Here is a 13,863-nt window from a genome sequence, read left to right as displayed (position 1 = left end):
ACCACCTTGTATATACCATTTCTATAATATAAATTCCTAAATTTTGGGCTGTCGTGTTTTATTTATAAAAAATGTTACTGTTATTTTTACGTATTTTTTTATATTTTATTAATGTAATTAATCGTGTTATTTTTTAATATAAAATAATTATTTTAATAAATCATATTAATAAAATATATAAAAAAATATGTAAAATCAATAGAACTCTTTATTCTCAGTTAAGATACCAAAAACAAAAAATATTACAAAAATATACTAATTCAAAGAGGTCGAGATCCCGACCCTTTGGAACACCTCCTACCAACTCTCCAATCCCCACCGATCTTATAAGAGAAACAATATCGTAGTGTGTTGGGCAAAGAAAACAGGGTTTTGTTTTTGGTTTCACGCTATGGCTTCCAGGTTGCTGTGGGCTTCAAGAGCTGCCTCATACCTCAGGATCTCAGTGTTCCACAGAGGCTTTTCTTCTGGTATATCACACTTTTCTTTAGTATTGTGCTTTTCGTGTTGATGGGTTGTTGTTTATTTGCTTTTCACGTGTATACATTGATCGGTAAGAAGATGAATATTTGTACACGTGTCGTAGGCTTTGATGTGTATGTGGATCTCTCATTTGTTAAAATGCTTGATCTATGACTCCTCCAGCAGAACATGCTTTGTTTTTGTAATGGCGTTTGTTTGTTTTTGTCATTGGTGTCGTATTTGCCTAGTTTTGGATGTTATTACTGCAGAGATCAATGACTTTTTGAATCTAGCATTCGTATATTTATATTTTTTCTCCTCTAAATCCAGCGATTTGTCTCTGCGAGTTTTAGTCGTTGTAGTACTTCTTATAGCGCCGTCAGTCTCTCGATTGTGCTGCGAAATTTTTTTCGATTAATCTTAGGCAGATTATTTCTACAACATTTTCTTTTTAATGAAGAATGATACTTAAGCCATTGTCTGTAACATTTTATTTTTCAAAATGAAACATTTGATGTTGGTGTCAGAACGGACGATGATCTAGGCGACGATGGTGGAAAGAGTGGACTGTCGTTAGATCTCCTCTCCTGCGTACTCCTGTGGACCTGGGTGTGCTTTGCCTCTTTAATCTACCATCAGAATCAAAAGGGAAATAAAAGACTTTGAAAAAACAATATTTTCAGAGTGTGAATCGGAAGAAAAGGCCAGTGTCTCAAGTAAACACTAGCTAGGGAAGACTTCAATAGTGTGTTATATGGACTCTCTATTCATGGCAATCCAATGCATTTCATTCATATTGACATTGTTGCATGATGTCACAAACGCATATACATACACAAGTGCTTCTGCACATCAGATAACCTTTAGGCGTACTATCATTATAGGTAGGAAATTTGAAATAAGCACGTCATATTTTGTTCATACAAAATCTGGTTGAGAATTTCAAGTTGCTTGCTGTTGTATAGCATAATTACCCAGAATGCTATGGGTTCCAAATTGGATAGTTGCAACTACGTTGGGAGAAAGTGTATAGAAGTAAAATGGTTCATCAGTATCCCACGTTCAGAAAGTTTTACTTGGTTGTCATTGGACAATAGAACGCACTATAAAAATGCATGACCTGAAGACCTTTAATTTATAAGACTTTGGAGAAAGTAATGTAAAGACAATAGACTGTTTTGTTTTTGGTGCTCATTCATTAATTTGAAGGACGTACTTATAAACAAATAATTTGAAGGGTTTTTTCATATCATCAGAAGCGGTGAAAAAGCAGAACTTGTTTGTTCAGGGAGATAGAATAGCTTCATCTTCAAAGAAGGCATTTTATGGCTGTAAAAAGTGTTTGGATGCTTCAGCAAGCATATTAAGAGAGGTTCTTGTTTTGTTGATGTGCTCATCTCTTTCAATGCTTTTGTTGGAGTTTTAACTTCTCATATGAAGTCATCTAAAAAATATTTTAAAATAAAATTTCCCCCTATATGTCTACTGTGGTGCATTTGGAGGAAAAGGAATGATCGGAACTTTAAATACTCCGAATTTAGACATATACAGGACAATTGCTATTGATTTCAATGGACCCGGCTTTCATGATTTTCCTGTATCTGTCTCTAGTTCTCGTCAAAGTGTTTTCTCTTGTATAACTTGGGCTACGCCTATTTTCATTTCTTTTAGTAAAATTTCCTTTACCTACAAAACAAAATGAAATGTCTAATATATGTCAGACTTAAAGATTAAAGATGTTTTGCTCACGTGCGATGATCTAGTTCATTGATTTTGCTGTCTGCTGTAATATCTCTTTTTGTTTTATCACTTCTGTTACATTTAATTCTGGGAAATCTGGAGATGCCTCTTTCTTTCTTGGATCACTAGAAGCTGACCTGCCTATTGTGCCTATACTTTTCTTACCCACTTTACGTGCAGTTCTGAAGGATCTTAAGTATGCGGACTCTCATGAGTGGGTGAAAGTTGAGGGAAATTCTGCTACTGTTGGTATCACTGATCATGCTCAAGATCATTTAGGTGATGTCGTGTATGTTGAATTACCGGAAGTGGGTGCTCCTGTAGAACAGGGAAGCGGCTTTGGTGCAGTTGAAAGTGTCAAGGCTACTAGCGATATTAATTCTCCTGTTTCAGGGAAAGTTCTTGAAGTTAACGAGGAGCTCAATGACTCCCCTGGTCTTGTGAGTCTCTAGTTCTAATTTGAGTTTCAGTTCTTTTTGTGACTTTTTTCTTTTCTCTTTTGGCCTTGATCAATTCAATTGAATTCATAGATTGGAAATGGAAAGAAAAGATGGACATTTTCCTTTTCATATTTGACTGAAACTCATTATCTCAATGTTGTAAATCATCTAGGGAGCCATACCAGAGTTTCAGTATGGTGCCGGCTAAACATATTATGAATTTGGTTTTTGCAATTGTTTAGGCTGTAGCAGTGGTACCCCAGTTTCTGTTTATTTACTGTACATGAAACTCCAAAGAAGTGCACTTGAACGTTTTTCACTTTTCTTTTCTTATTTAGGTAGATGGTGTTCATCACGTTGGACATTCATTAGCTTTTCTAGTTTTCTACCTTGGTGTAGTTTTGATTATACTCGTGCCATTCAGAATATGTTATGTCCCTCCCCATTTTTATATTTCCTTTATGGTTATCTCTAAGTAGGTTAACTCAAGCCCATATGACAAAGGATGGATAATTAAGGTCGAGGTAAGTGACAGCGGTGAATTGAAGAACTTGATGGATGCAGATCAGTACTCCAAGTTCTGTGAAGAAGAAGATGCAAAGCACTGACTAACTCTGGTCATGAGAAGAACTCTTGAAGTACTTAACTTCTCATGGCGGCATTGTTTCACGGATGATTGCGATAAATCAATGAATCCGAATGGTGCAAAGTGCACATTTTCTTTCTTTATGTTTTTTTCCAAACGTGTGTGCTTTTACTGCTCTTCTTTTGTGTCCTGAGAGCTATAAATTTAGTGGCTACTTTCTATCTTGATTAAGAGAATAATCAATTTAGCTTTGCATTTGATCTACGATCAGGCTCTTACTGTGAACAATTTCTCACTGGCTGCCTGCGCTACTGAATATAATTCAAGGCGATTGATTAACATGCTTAAATGCACATTATTTTGTGTGGAGAAATTTATTGTTATGAACCCAATCAACTTGGATTGGGCTTGAGCCTTGAGGGGCCTCAAGCTCTATTCTCTTTTGAGTTACTAAGGTCTCGTTTGTTTTGAAAAAACATCTCATCTCATCTCATCATTACAACTTTCTCAACTTCTAATACAAAATAAAATAAACAATTCAATTTTTTTAAATTTCAAAACAAAAATAATATTAAAAAATATATTCTAATAATATTTTATTCAACTTTTTAACTTTAATCTTATCTTATCTCATCTCATCTTCAAAAACAAACTAGGCCTAAATTGTCTTAGTGGCCCGTGGGCCTATTTTGTTGTTTATAGAAACTGACCCATGGCCTTCTTTTGTTGTTGGCGGGTTGTTAGTTTCTATTCTATTTCGAGTAGTATATGTACGGGAAGAGGGTCTGTGGGTGATCATCTGAAGGCTTATTAAGAATTCTCTTGTATTTCTGGAGGTTAGGACAATGTTTTGAATATCGTACCGAATATCGTATTGGGTAAAGTACTGGAATGAAATATTTTGATATCGGTACCGTTTCAGGATAGCGTTTCGGGATAATATTTCGAGATAGTCGATATATAAATAAATTATATATAAAAATTATATTCTAAAAATAATAGTCTATATATAAATAAATTATATATAAATACATATATATAAATTATAAATAGTCTAGTTTGAATTGAGGATTAAAAAATAAGTTTGTAGTTTGAAAAAAAAAAAAAAAAACACTAGTCGAAATTTTGACCGGTACGAAACAGATATAGTACATGTACCGGCCAGATTATTGGTACGAAAAATTTCGATCATACCGATCGGTACGGTACGAAATTCACGACACTTGGTTAGGGTCCTCGAAATGTCATGTTATCCTGTTATACTAATTCAATTACAATCAGTTCATTATTTTCTATTACATGTTATGAATCCAAAAAGGGTTACTTCTCCATTCACCATTAGATTCATAACAGGAGCGTGTTCCTCTCTGTCTTTCTCCAAACAACATTTTTTACAAAAGTAAAGAGGAGGAAAACATTATATTTTTTTTGAAAAATAAAAGATAGATTGAAAAATGACTTCAGTAAAGAAAAATATTAGCTCATCTCATTATTATAATTTTTTTAAATTTTTACATAAAATATAATAAATAATTCAAAATTTTTAAATCTCAAAATAATAATAATAATATAAAAATTAATATTATAATAATATTTTATTCAACTTTCATTTAAAACTATTTCATTTCATTTTATTTCATCTCATTATTCAAACGGAGCCTAAATTTTAAGCTTGAAACCGCGCACAAACAATATAGTTAAAGCTAGTTGCAGATTTATCTCAACGAGTTTCAGTCGGTTCTCCTCCCATGAACCTTTGAAATTCCTTGGCATTTAGTAATAAATACTAATTTTGTGTAAAGTTTTTATAAAAAAAAAAAAAATCTTACTAATAAATACTAATTTTTTAATTAAAAAAAAATTTATTTACAATCTTCAAATAGAGATTGCATGTATAAGTACATTATTAAATGAAAGAAAATATTATTTTAAGAGGGATAATTTTATAATTTTAAAAAATTTTAAAATTAAAATAACATAAACTTGTATTGCAATCCCTAAATAGAGACTGTATTTAATATTACTCTTAAAAAAAAATAAAATTTATTTTTTTTTAATTTATAACAGACTGTACGAAATTTATCAATTTGGAGCTAATTGAATCATTTCTCCGACTTTATTTATTTAAAGAGGCCTTTGGTTGTGTGGACGCCTCAGGCAATCTTGCTTGCCTAGGCATTGAGTCGCCCCTGTCCAAAAGCCAGAGCCGTTTTCTTCCCCTTCTCAAATGTTCGTTTCCTCCTCTTCTCCTTCTCAAATGTTCGTTTCTCCTTCTCTCTTACCTCAGAAGCCTCTGTTTTCCGTAAGTCTCTGTCTGTGTTTTTTAGTTGGAGTACATGTATTTATTACATTTGTTGATTTGAACTGATGGGTTCTGCTGCAGAACTTTTGTAGGAGCCAAAGGGTATCTGGGTTATGGAGATATCCCCTGACTGCGAGGAACAGCGTGGTCAGAGCAGGCCCAAAGAGGGTATCTTTTGGTAGAGAATGCAGGGAGGCCTTGCAAGCTGGGATTGATAAGCTGGCTGATGCTGTTTCTCTCACCTTAGGACCTAGAGGTATTTTTCGCCTTTTGAACTATCCACCAGTGGCTTTGCCTGCTATATTGGCAGGTTGAGATATTAGAAGTTGCGCAAAACATCCCATATTTCATCTATGATATGATTAAATCTACAAATAAAGAAGAGAAGTGCTGAAAGTAGTTTTTAGGTTCTGCCTTTGTTTGTATGGCTTAAAAAGAGTTTAAAAACAATAACTTCAATAACCATAAAAAACGTAAGTTACAAGAAGATCAAAAATCAAATGAACTAGTGAATGTTACAATTCTCACCTTTACCTACGTGCTCGTATCTTTGGTTTATACGTATGAACATCTGTCCAATCAATACCAGCCTCAGGACTTCAGGATTTGTCTCCGTGAACGTAAAAGCGAGAACATAATCATGTGAGGTTCCCTTAATTTGTTAGCCTTTATACCTTTTCTGACACTAGAAACGTTGTAATATACTCAATGATACCTCACAGTGAAATGCTTAGAGAATAATGCGACTTCTTATTTAACAAATAATTTGTTTTGATATGAGGTATTTTTTATAAGTGAACGTCTATATTCTAATAAGGTTTTGATATGAGGTATTGATTTGTTTTAAGTGAAATTGTGTAGGACGTAATGTTGTTCTTTCTGAGTCTGGAACGCTAAAAATAATAAATGATGGTGTTACTATTGCTCGATCCATAGAGCTTTCAGATGCTGTTGAGAATGCAGGAGCAACGCTAATCCAAGAGGTCATTCATGGTTGCTAGATAATTCTATCCTTTTATCTTGTACTGGTGCTTTTTGAGACCCAAGTAGGCATACATATGTAAATCTTCCCATCCTGCTTGCAGGTTGCAAGTAAAACGAATGATTTGGCTGGTGATGGTACAACTACTGCAATTGTTTTGGCTCGAGCAATGATCAAATCTGGGTTGTTGGCTGTTGCTTTTGGGGCTAACCCGATCTCTTTGAAGAAAGGTATGGAAAAGACTGTAAAAGAATTGGTTGAGGTCTTGAAGAAGAAAAGTGTGCCTGTAAAAGGAAGAGATGATATTAAAGGTATTGCTTTTCTTTGTGCTTTATAAATAAAACATGTTTAGTCCAGAAAATCTTGAAAGTGTCTTTGCCATCTTGCAGCTGTGGCCTCAATTTCTGCTGGAAATGATGAATTTGTTGGGAACTTAATTGCTGAAGCTATAGAAAAGATTGGCCCTGATGGAGTAATCTCTATAGAGTCATCTTCATCATCTGAGACCTCTGTGATAATTGAAGAAGGAATGAAGGTGATTAGGATGATTTCAAACTAAAAAAATTAATGATGTCTGAGAAGGAACTGATGATAATTTGCATTACAGAATGACCTATATAAAAAAAAAAAAAAAAAGGCATTACAGAATGGATTGGTTTCAGTTTTGCTTTAGCATGAATTTTTGAGTCCTGTTAATTTTTTTTAAGTGCAATCAAAAAGTATTCTGTGAATGAATTCCTTCATAGATTGAGTAAATTAGAAAGAAATGGGGATTAAGCCGACAAAACAAGATTTGATTTGTAAGAGAAGTGTTTTTATTCTTAGCTCATTCTCACGGTTGGAAAAAGCCAAAGAGGAAGAAGAGCCTCACCTGCCTTCCAGTCCAACCCTGTCCTCATCTTACAATTCGACCCATTCATTGAGAGATGACAGAGCCACCCCTTCGGAAGGGGTTGATTAGGCTTCTCTTTCTTTTTCCTCCATCTAAAAATTCACGTGTGTTCTATGGTTTAAATGGATAGGATAGTCTAACTGCAAATATATCAATTGAATTGACTGAAGGTGTGCATTTTTTCCATGTAAGCTTTTTGCTATTAGTTGCCCATTCTTATGTTGTCTGAACTTTATCTTTGATTCACAATTTTTTCTCCTTTTTCCTTGGATTATACTGTTTGATCTTTTTGTACAGATTGACAAGGGCTACATGTCACCTCACTTCATTACCGACCACAACAAATCAGTAGTGGAGTTCGACAGTGCTAAAGTCCTAGTAACAGATCAGAAGATTTCGACTGTGAAAGAAATTGTTCCTTTATTGGAAAAGACTACCCAGCTTAGTGTCCCACTGCTAATCATTGCAGAGGATATCTCTGGGCAAGTACTGGAAACACTGGTGGTGAACAAAATGCAAGGTTTACTAAATGTTGCTGTGGTCAAATGTCCAGGACTTGGAGAAGGAAAGAAAGCTCTGTTGCAAGATATTGCACTTATGACAGGTCAGCTCATGTACTGCATCCTAATCATTTTATTTTTCCATACCTTTTTTATAAGTAATTTTTCCTTGACTCTCAACTATAATTAATTATTATTCTGAATTTTGATGTCTAAAGACTATTATGCCTATGACCTGCATTCACTAAATTTCTTTATTTGTAAGCTTTTGACGTGGTTCAACTTCATGCTGACATGATTGTAAGAAATTTATTCTTGTTTTTAGTTTCCTACTTTGATGGCCCTCATAGACATATCAAGAAACTCAAGTATCTGTTATGATACTGGTAAATTAAGATATCTTCTTCGTGACTTGAGGGAAGGCTTTGTTGTCTGCTTTAGTCCAACCGAAGCTCCCTTTCTTCTGGCAATCGCTTACTTGCCTTCAAACTGAGCTTTTAAGTTTCTAACATCTTTGCAAAGTTTGATGAAATTCTGGAGTCATATATAAACATTATGTAAAGTTGTGTTAGAAATATCTTTTGTTAAAAGAAACTTTTTGTTTTTATCAGGATATCATTATGGCCCCCTCATTGGAGTCTGTTTTTCTTGTTGAATACAAAGTTGGTAGAATATAATATGTTTTGTGGCTCTCATTTGTGGGAAATCTTATTCCATAATGTTGTTTAAAAGCTTTTATTCAATCCTCTACATTCTCAATCATTAATCCTCTGTTTGCTTGTTCGGGAAGGAGGGAAAAGAAACACGACAAATGGATTGAGGTACCGAGTATTTCCATATCGATCCATGATATATTTTCGTTCCAACAATGGGATGGAGAATGGATGTGACAAAGAGGCTTTCATTTACAGTTTTTACTATTAATTTCAATTTTTTAATAATTGAAATTAAATACAATATTAAAAAAAATTTCAGGAAATTAATATTTGCAAAGCACTTTACATACTTTTTATTTTCTGATGAGGGAATATAGAAACTGCAAAAATGTAGCTTTCTTTCCAGACCAGTTGAGTACAATAATTTCTATAGGTTTGCTGCTATATTCTTTTTTCTTTTTGTTATTGTGTGCTACAGGATCATCTCTCAAACTTCCCTGGCTGCCTTCTTTTCCACTGGAAAATAAGCATCATTGTCCTATGCCTTTGCAGAGTCTCTATTGCATTTTTCATAAATGGTCTTTCTTTAAGACGAGATTATCATTTCAGCTCCTATTTCTCAGTGACCTGATGTGAACATCATTAGGTGCTGATTTTCTCTCGGGAGACTTGGGTTTGACACTTGAAGGTGCAACCTCGGATCAGCTTGGCATTGCACGAAAAGTAATCATAACCAGTAATTCAACAACCATAGTGGCTGATCCAACTACTAAGGCTGAAATTGAGGCAAGAATTTTGCAGATCAAGAAGGATCTAGCAGAAACTGATAATGCATACTTGTCAAGGAAGCTCTCAGAAAGAATTGCTAAACTATCTGGCGGAGTGGCTGTGATTAAGGTCTGCAATATGCAAAAAAATGCCATTTCTTAATGTTATTTTCTGAGAAACCTAGAACAATAGTGTCTTCTTCCTGGATAGCACGTTCATTATTCATCTGTCTTGTAAAATAGTGACAAGGCTTTATATTTGCAATTTTGAAACTCAATTAAGTTGAATCAGTTTTCAAAATATTTCACATTATCATGAAAAGCAACAATAAAGTTTGATTATAACCTTAAAGGCCGCTTCTTTTTTGTGTAAATAGGCTCATAATTACAAACGTGTCAATCTTGGACTTATTTTGAAAAATGAATACCTAATTTGGAGGTACAATAATTTGATTCCAATTATCCTAATTTAACAGCATTTTGTGAAGAGGTAAAGATGATGAAAAATCCATTATAATGGTATCTCTTAAATCTGTTTGAATTCATAAACTGAGTGTTCTCTACTGCAAAAGTTTCACCAGTCTGAAGGAATATGAAAATTTAGTGTAAGAAAATTGTGGTTGAAGGGAGATTTATTACTAGAGGTGAAACAAAAAAGATATGTGGGATGAAGAATATATGACTTGTCAAAAAATAGAGAATTACCCCTGGAGGTTGACTCAAGTGGTCAAGGCCTTGGGTATGGGGGTATGCTTCCCCCAGGTCTAAGGTTCAAATCTCCTTGGGTGCAAACAATCTCAAGGGTCCATTTGACTGGGGGATTTTTTCTTTGAATTACCTGAGGTGCACTAATTAGTCGAGATGATGTTCCCTGACACCCATTGCCAAAAGAAAAAAAAAATCTATTTGTGATAATTGGAATTTTAGAAGTTCATGCCGACCATTCAAAATTTCTAGTCATGATTGTTTGCCTATTATTGTGTTTACTCAAAGTGCATGGAACCAGGTAGGAGCACACACTGAGGTGGAACTTGAAGATCGGAAACTCAGAGTTGAAGATGCAAAGAATGCCACATTTGCTGCCATGGATGAAGGATTAGTGCCTGGTGGTGGTACCACATATGTACATCTCTCAGAGCTGATTCCCATCATAAAGAATTCTATGGAAGATCCAGATGAGAAGATTGGTGCAGAGATTGTGGCTAAGGTGTGGCATCTATTCATTTTTATTTTGATGGCTTGTTTTTCTTCTCTTCTTAATTTATGTCAGATCGCAAGGATTTGATTAGGACTGTCCTAAGGTGGCCTTCATCTAATACCGGGCATATTTGTTTAATTTGAATCTAGAGATTCTCGCTATGGTGAAGAGAAATAAAATTGAAAATATGAGCCCCCAAGTTTGCCTTTTTCTGATTCATTGTGTTATTGTAGTTGCACTGAATCACCAATCAGGATATGAGAGTTGCCTTGAGAATGAACTTGAGCCGAAGTAACTTCTGTGCCAAACTGTTGGCAGGTCCATTTGATTGAGTTTGACAGGACTTTTTGAAAACCTGTAAATTTGAAAAAATAAGCTCATTGACTCAATGGCTTTGATGCTAAACTGATAAAGCTTTACATCTTTGGTGTACTTATGATAACGTTCTTCTCATATGTTTTGGTGCTACAAAACACATTCTTCTCATAGGCTATATTTAAGTAGAATTTTTTTCTTACGTGTATTTGTTATAAAGCACGTAATCCTGTCTTTAACTCCGACTATCCTTTCTCCCGTTCATAGGAATTCACGGTGACAAGGCAGATAAATTCTCTTTCATATTTTATTTGAATATACTTCGGTTATTGATCGATCAAAATAATATTTTGTTTTGGAAAGAGTAGTTAATAAAGATGTTCTTTGAAATCAATGTTCTTAAAGATAGCTGGTACCCTCAGGGATGGACAAAATCTTGGATGGCCAACACCTGCTTGATAGTTCTGACCAATCCCCACCCAAAATGTTTAGTTTAAGCCACTGCTCGCATGGTAGCCTGTAAAGGAAATTTGTTTCTGACAGGGGTCAGGCTGGTGGTCGAAAATCGAGTATCAGAAAACTAACCTCCAACATCCACCATATAGTTTGTTGCCGGGATTGTGGCAGTGGTTTTAGATCTCAGATTTTTTGTAATGCCCCAATGGAAGGCCCAAACCACATAACCTATATTTCAAAAGAACTAGTTAATGATACAATTGGAACCTCATTGGAACCTTATAAAGAGCAAAAACTTCTCATTCCCGAGCAATGTGAGATCCCATACACCACCTACCCTTATCCTTATCATATGGGGTATCACAATCTCCTCCTTTTAAATTTTCAACGTCCTCGTCGGATCAGTTCGTCGTAGGTGGCATAGCTCAAGTCCCACATTTTTAGTTGGGATAGGTTCTGATACCATTTGTAACACTCCAATGGAAGGTTCAAACCACATGACCTATACTCCAAAAGGACTAGTCAATGATACAATTGAAGCCCTATTGAAACCTTATAAAGAGCAATAATTTATTATTCTCAAGCAATGTGGAATCTCATACACTACCTACTATTATCCTTATCATATGGGCTATCATATTTCTGCTACTAGACTTGGTGTGACCTGTTTGTGGGATGCAAGATGTCACATCCCTACTACCATCAAGTTGCCTCCATCGAATTGACCAACAACTGATTGACAGCCATTGATGCCTACTCAGTTCAGAAAAACTAAGAGTGTAGGTTGGTTCAGGGAGTCCTGCTTCTGATCTCTATCAGTTTGACGCCAAAAAATGACTGGCAACTGCCAGCCGATCTGAACGGGTCAGTACCCACGCCTAGATAACAGAGATTGCCTGGTATGATGGTATCAATTGTGAGCATAGGACTTTAAGTTGAAAGATTGGGTCTATATGTGTCACCAACAAACTTGCAGTAGTTATGCTGTGAGGAAGTTGCAATAAATCAACATAGTTGTTGCTGCAGGATGGAGATCACTTAGAGTTCTTGATTAAACTATAGTGCCTAGAGTGGGAGAGAGGTGCATACATGAAGTGGGCCCCGTAGGATTTAGAGGTAATTTACTCAGACACCTATAAATGCTGTGGGGTCTACTTCATATGTTTATCACTCTCTCACTCTAGGTCCTAGAGTTCGGTCCAGAGCTCTAGGGGATCCAAATCTGTTGATGCAAAGGACAGTTGAGAGAATTAGCTTGTCCCTCGTCTAAGGTCTGTTCTTTTCTTTTGTTTTTTTTTTTATAAATAAAGTCTGTTCTTTTCTTATAAGCTGTTTCTTGGGGATTGTTGTTGTTTTTTTTTTCACGTTTGAAGTGTGTGGTCAAAGTGTAAAATTCAGATTTTTCTGCTTAAACTTTGGAAATGTCAATTTACATTTGCTATTTGGCATATTACTTTTCGGATTGGTGAACTATTGCTGATGTTAATTTCAGGCGCTCCTTGAACCTGCAAAGTTAATTGCCACTAATGCGGGAGTTGATGGAGACATTGTTGTAGAGAAGACTAGAATTTCTGATTGGAAAACTGGGTACAATGCAATGACAGGCAGATATGAAGATCTTCTCAGTGCTGGAGTTGCAGATCCTTGTCGTGTTTCCAGGTGTGCACTTCAAAATGCAGTGTCAGTTGCTGGGGTAGTTCTAAGTACCCAAGCTGTATTGGTGGAGAAAACAAAGAAGCCCAAGCCGCCTATCCCACTGGTTCCAGGCATAACTCCTTAAAGCAAGGGAAAAAAGAGGTTAGGCTAGATAAAAACTGAGAAGGGATTTTACCAGAATATGCCCTATCGTGTTGGCTCAAGACCAAGCTTGTGAATGTGAGTTTGCTTGGTTTATACTTGAGATGTTGAGGTAGCTTTAGAAGCTGCAAAGAGGCCAGGCAAGTCCACTTTCAATCTGAGCCTTTGGATTGCGAGAACATGAAATGCCGCAGATGGAGAAAAGGGAATGCGTGGAGTAACGGTCAGTCTTCAGTTCCTGTAAACATCAGTTTGCATTTTTTGTTGATATTTTGTTTTTGGATTTTTATGTAAATTACAAAACGGAATTTATGCATGCAAGAGCAATGATGGTGGAAGAAGTTTGTTTTTCTTATCTCATATCTCCACAAATCCCACGACATGTTTATGATCTTATTCCCGTGCATGTTCCAACTATGCTGTAGAAGTTAGCACTATGGACATACTCCGATCTATGATCGGTATTGTTACAGCTGAGGCATGGGATTGGACCAACACGGATGTTGATCTACCTTACATACTATCTTAAGAGGATGGTATATTTCTTTTGTGTTTGCTCCGGGCAATACTCTGTCATGACTAATATTCCAGTTGGAGCAGATCACATTTTGTATATACAGCAAAGAATGCCAAGTTTGTTGATTTAAATGGCTATTCCAAACAGCTAAATGTTCCATTTGCTAGTCACTTAGAATTGAACCATGTCAAAGTCAATTTATTAGTAAAACCTGCAGCCACTAGTTGCAAATATATGGGAAATCTTAGGTTTC

At 35.5% G+C, this 13,863-nt stretch overlaps 2 protein-coding genes across 3 annotated transcripts; both read left to right on the top strand.

Annotated features, from left to right (window-relative positions):
* Positions 1-257: 257 nt before the first annotated feature.
* LOC109003585 (glycine cleavage system H protein 2, mitochondrial-like) lies at positions 258-3,492 on the top strand. Its single transcript, XM_035688007.1, has 3 exons — positions 258-470; positions 2,383-2,642; positions 3,122-3,492. The coding sequence occupies exons 1-3, from the start codon at positions 392-394 to the stop codon at positions 3,248-3,250; spliced, it is 468 nt and encodes a 155-aa protein (XP_035543900.1). The 5' UTR covers positions 258-391; the 3' UTR covers positions 3,251-3,492.
* A 1,884-nt stretch (positions 3,493-5,376) lies between these two features.
* LOC109003586 (chaperonin 60 subunit alpha 2, chloroplastic) lies at positions 5,377-13,455 on the top strand. Of its 2 annotated transcripts, XM_018981786.2 has the most exons (9): positions 5,377-5,530; positions 5,612-5,786; positions 6,392-6,513; positions 6,616-6,823; positions 6,902-7,047; positions 7,702-8,008; positions 9,207-9,457; positions 10,334-10,534; positions 12,789-13,455. In XM_018981786.2, exons 1-9 carry the CDS (start codon positions 5,456-5,458, stop codon positions 13,074-13,076), a joined length of 1,773 nt encoding a protein of 590 aa, XP_018837331.1. In that variant the 5' UTR covers positions 5,377-5,455; the 3' UTR covers positions 13,077-13,455. The 2 variants fall into 2 exon arrangements, with proteins under 2 accessions (XP_018837331.1, XP_035543877.1); XM_035687984.1 differs by lacking the exon at positions 5,377-5,530 and having other exon boundaries at positions 6,392-6,523.
* The last annotated feature ends 408 nt before the right edge of the window (positions 13,456-13,863 follow it).

Source organism: Juglans regia, chromosome 3 (assembly GCF_001411555.2).
Source record: "Juglans regia cultivar Chandler chromosome 3, Walnut 2.0, whole genome shotgun sequence".
In the NCBI taxonomy this organism is placed as follows: domain Eukaryota; kingdom Viridiplantae; phylum Streptophyta; class Magnoliopsida; order Fagales; family Juglandaceae; genus Juglans; species Juglans regia.
The sequence above is the reverse complement of the archived record's forward strand: the minus strand, read 5'-3'. Positions and strand labels throughout refer to the sequence as shown.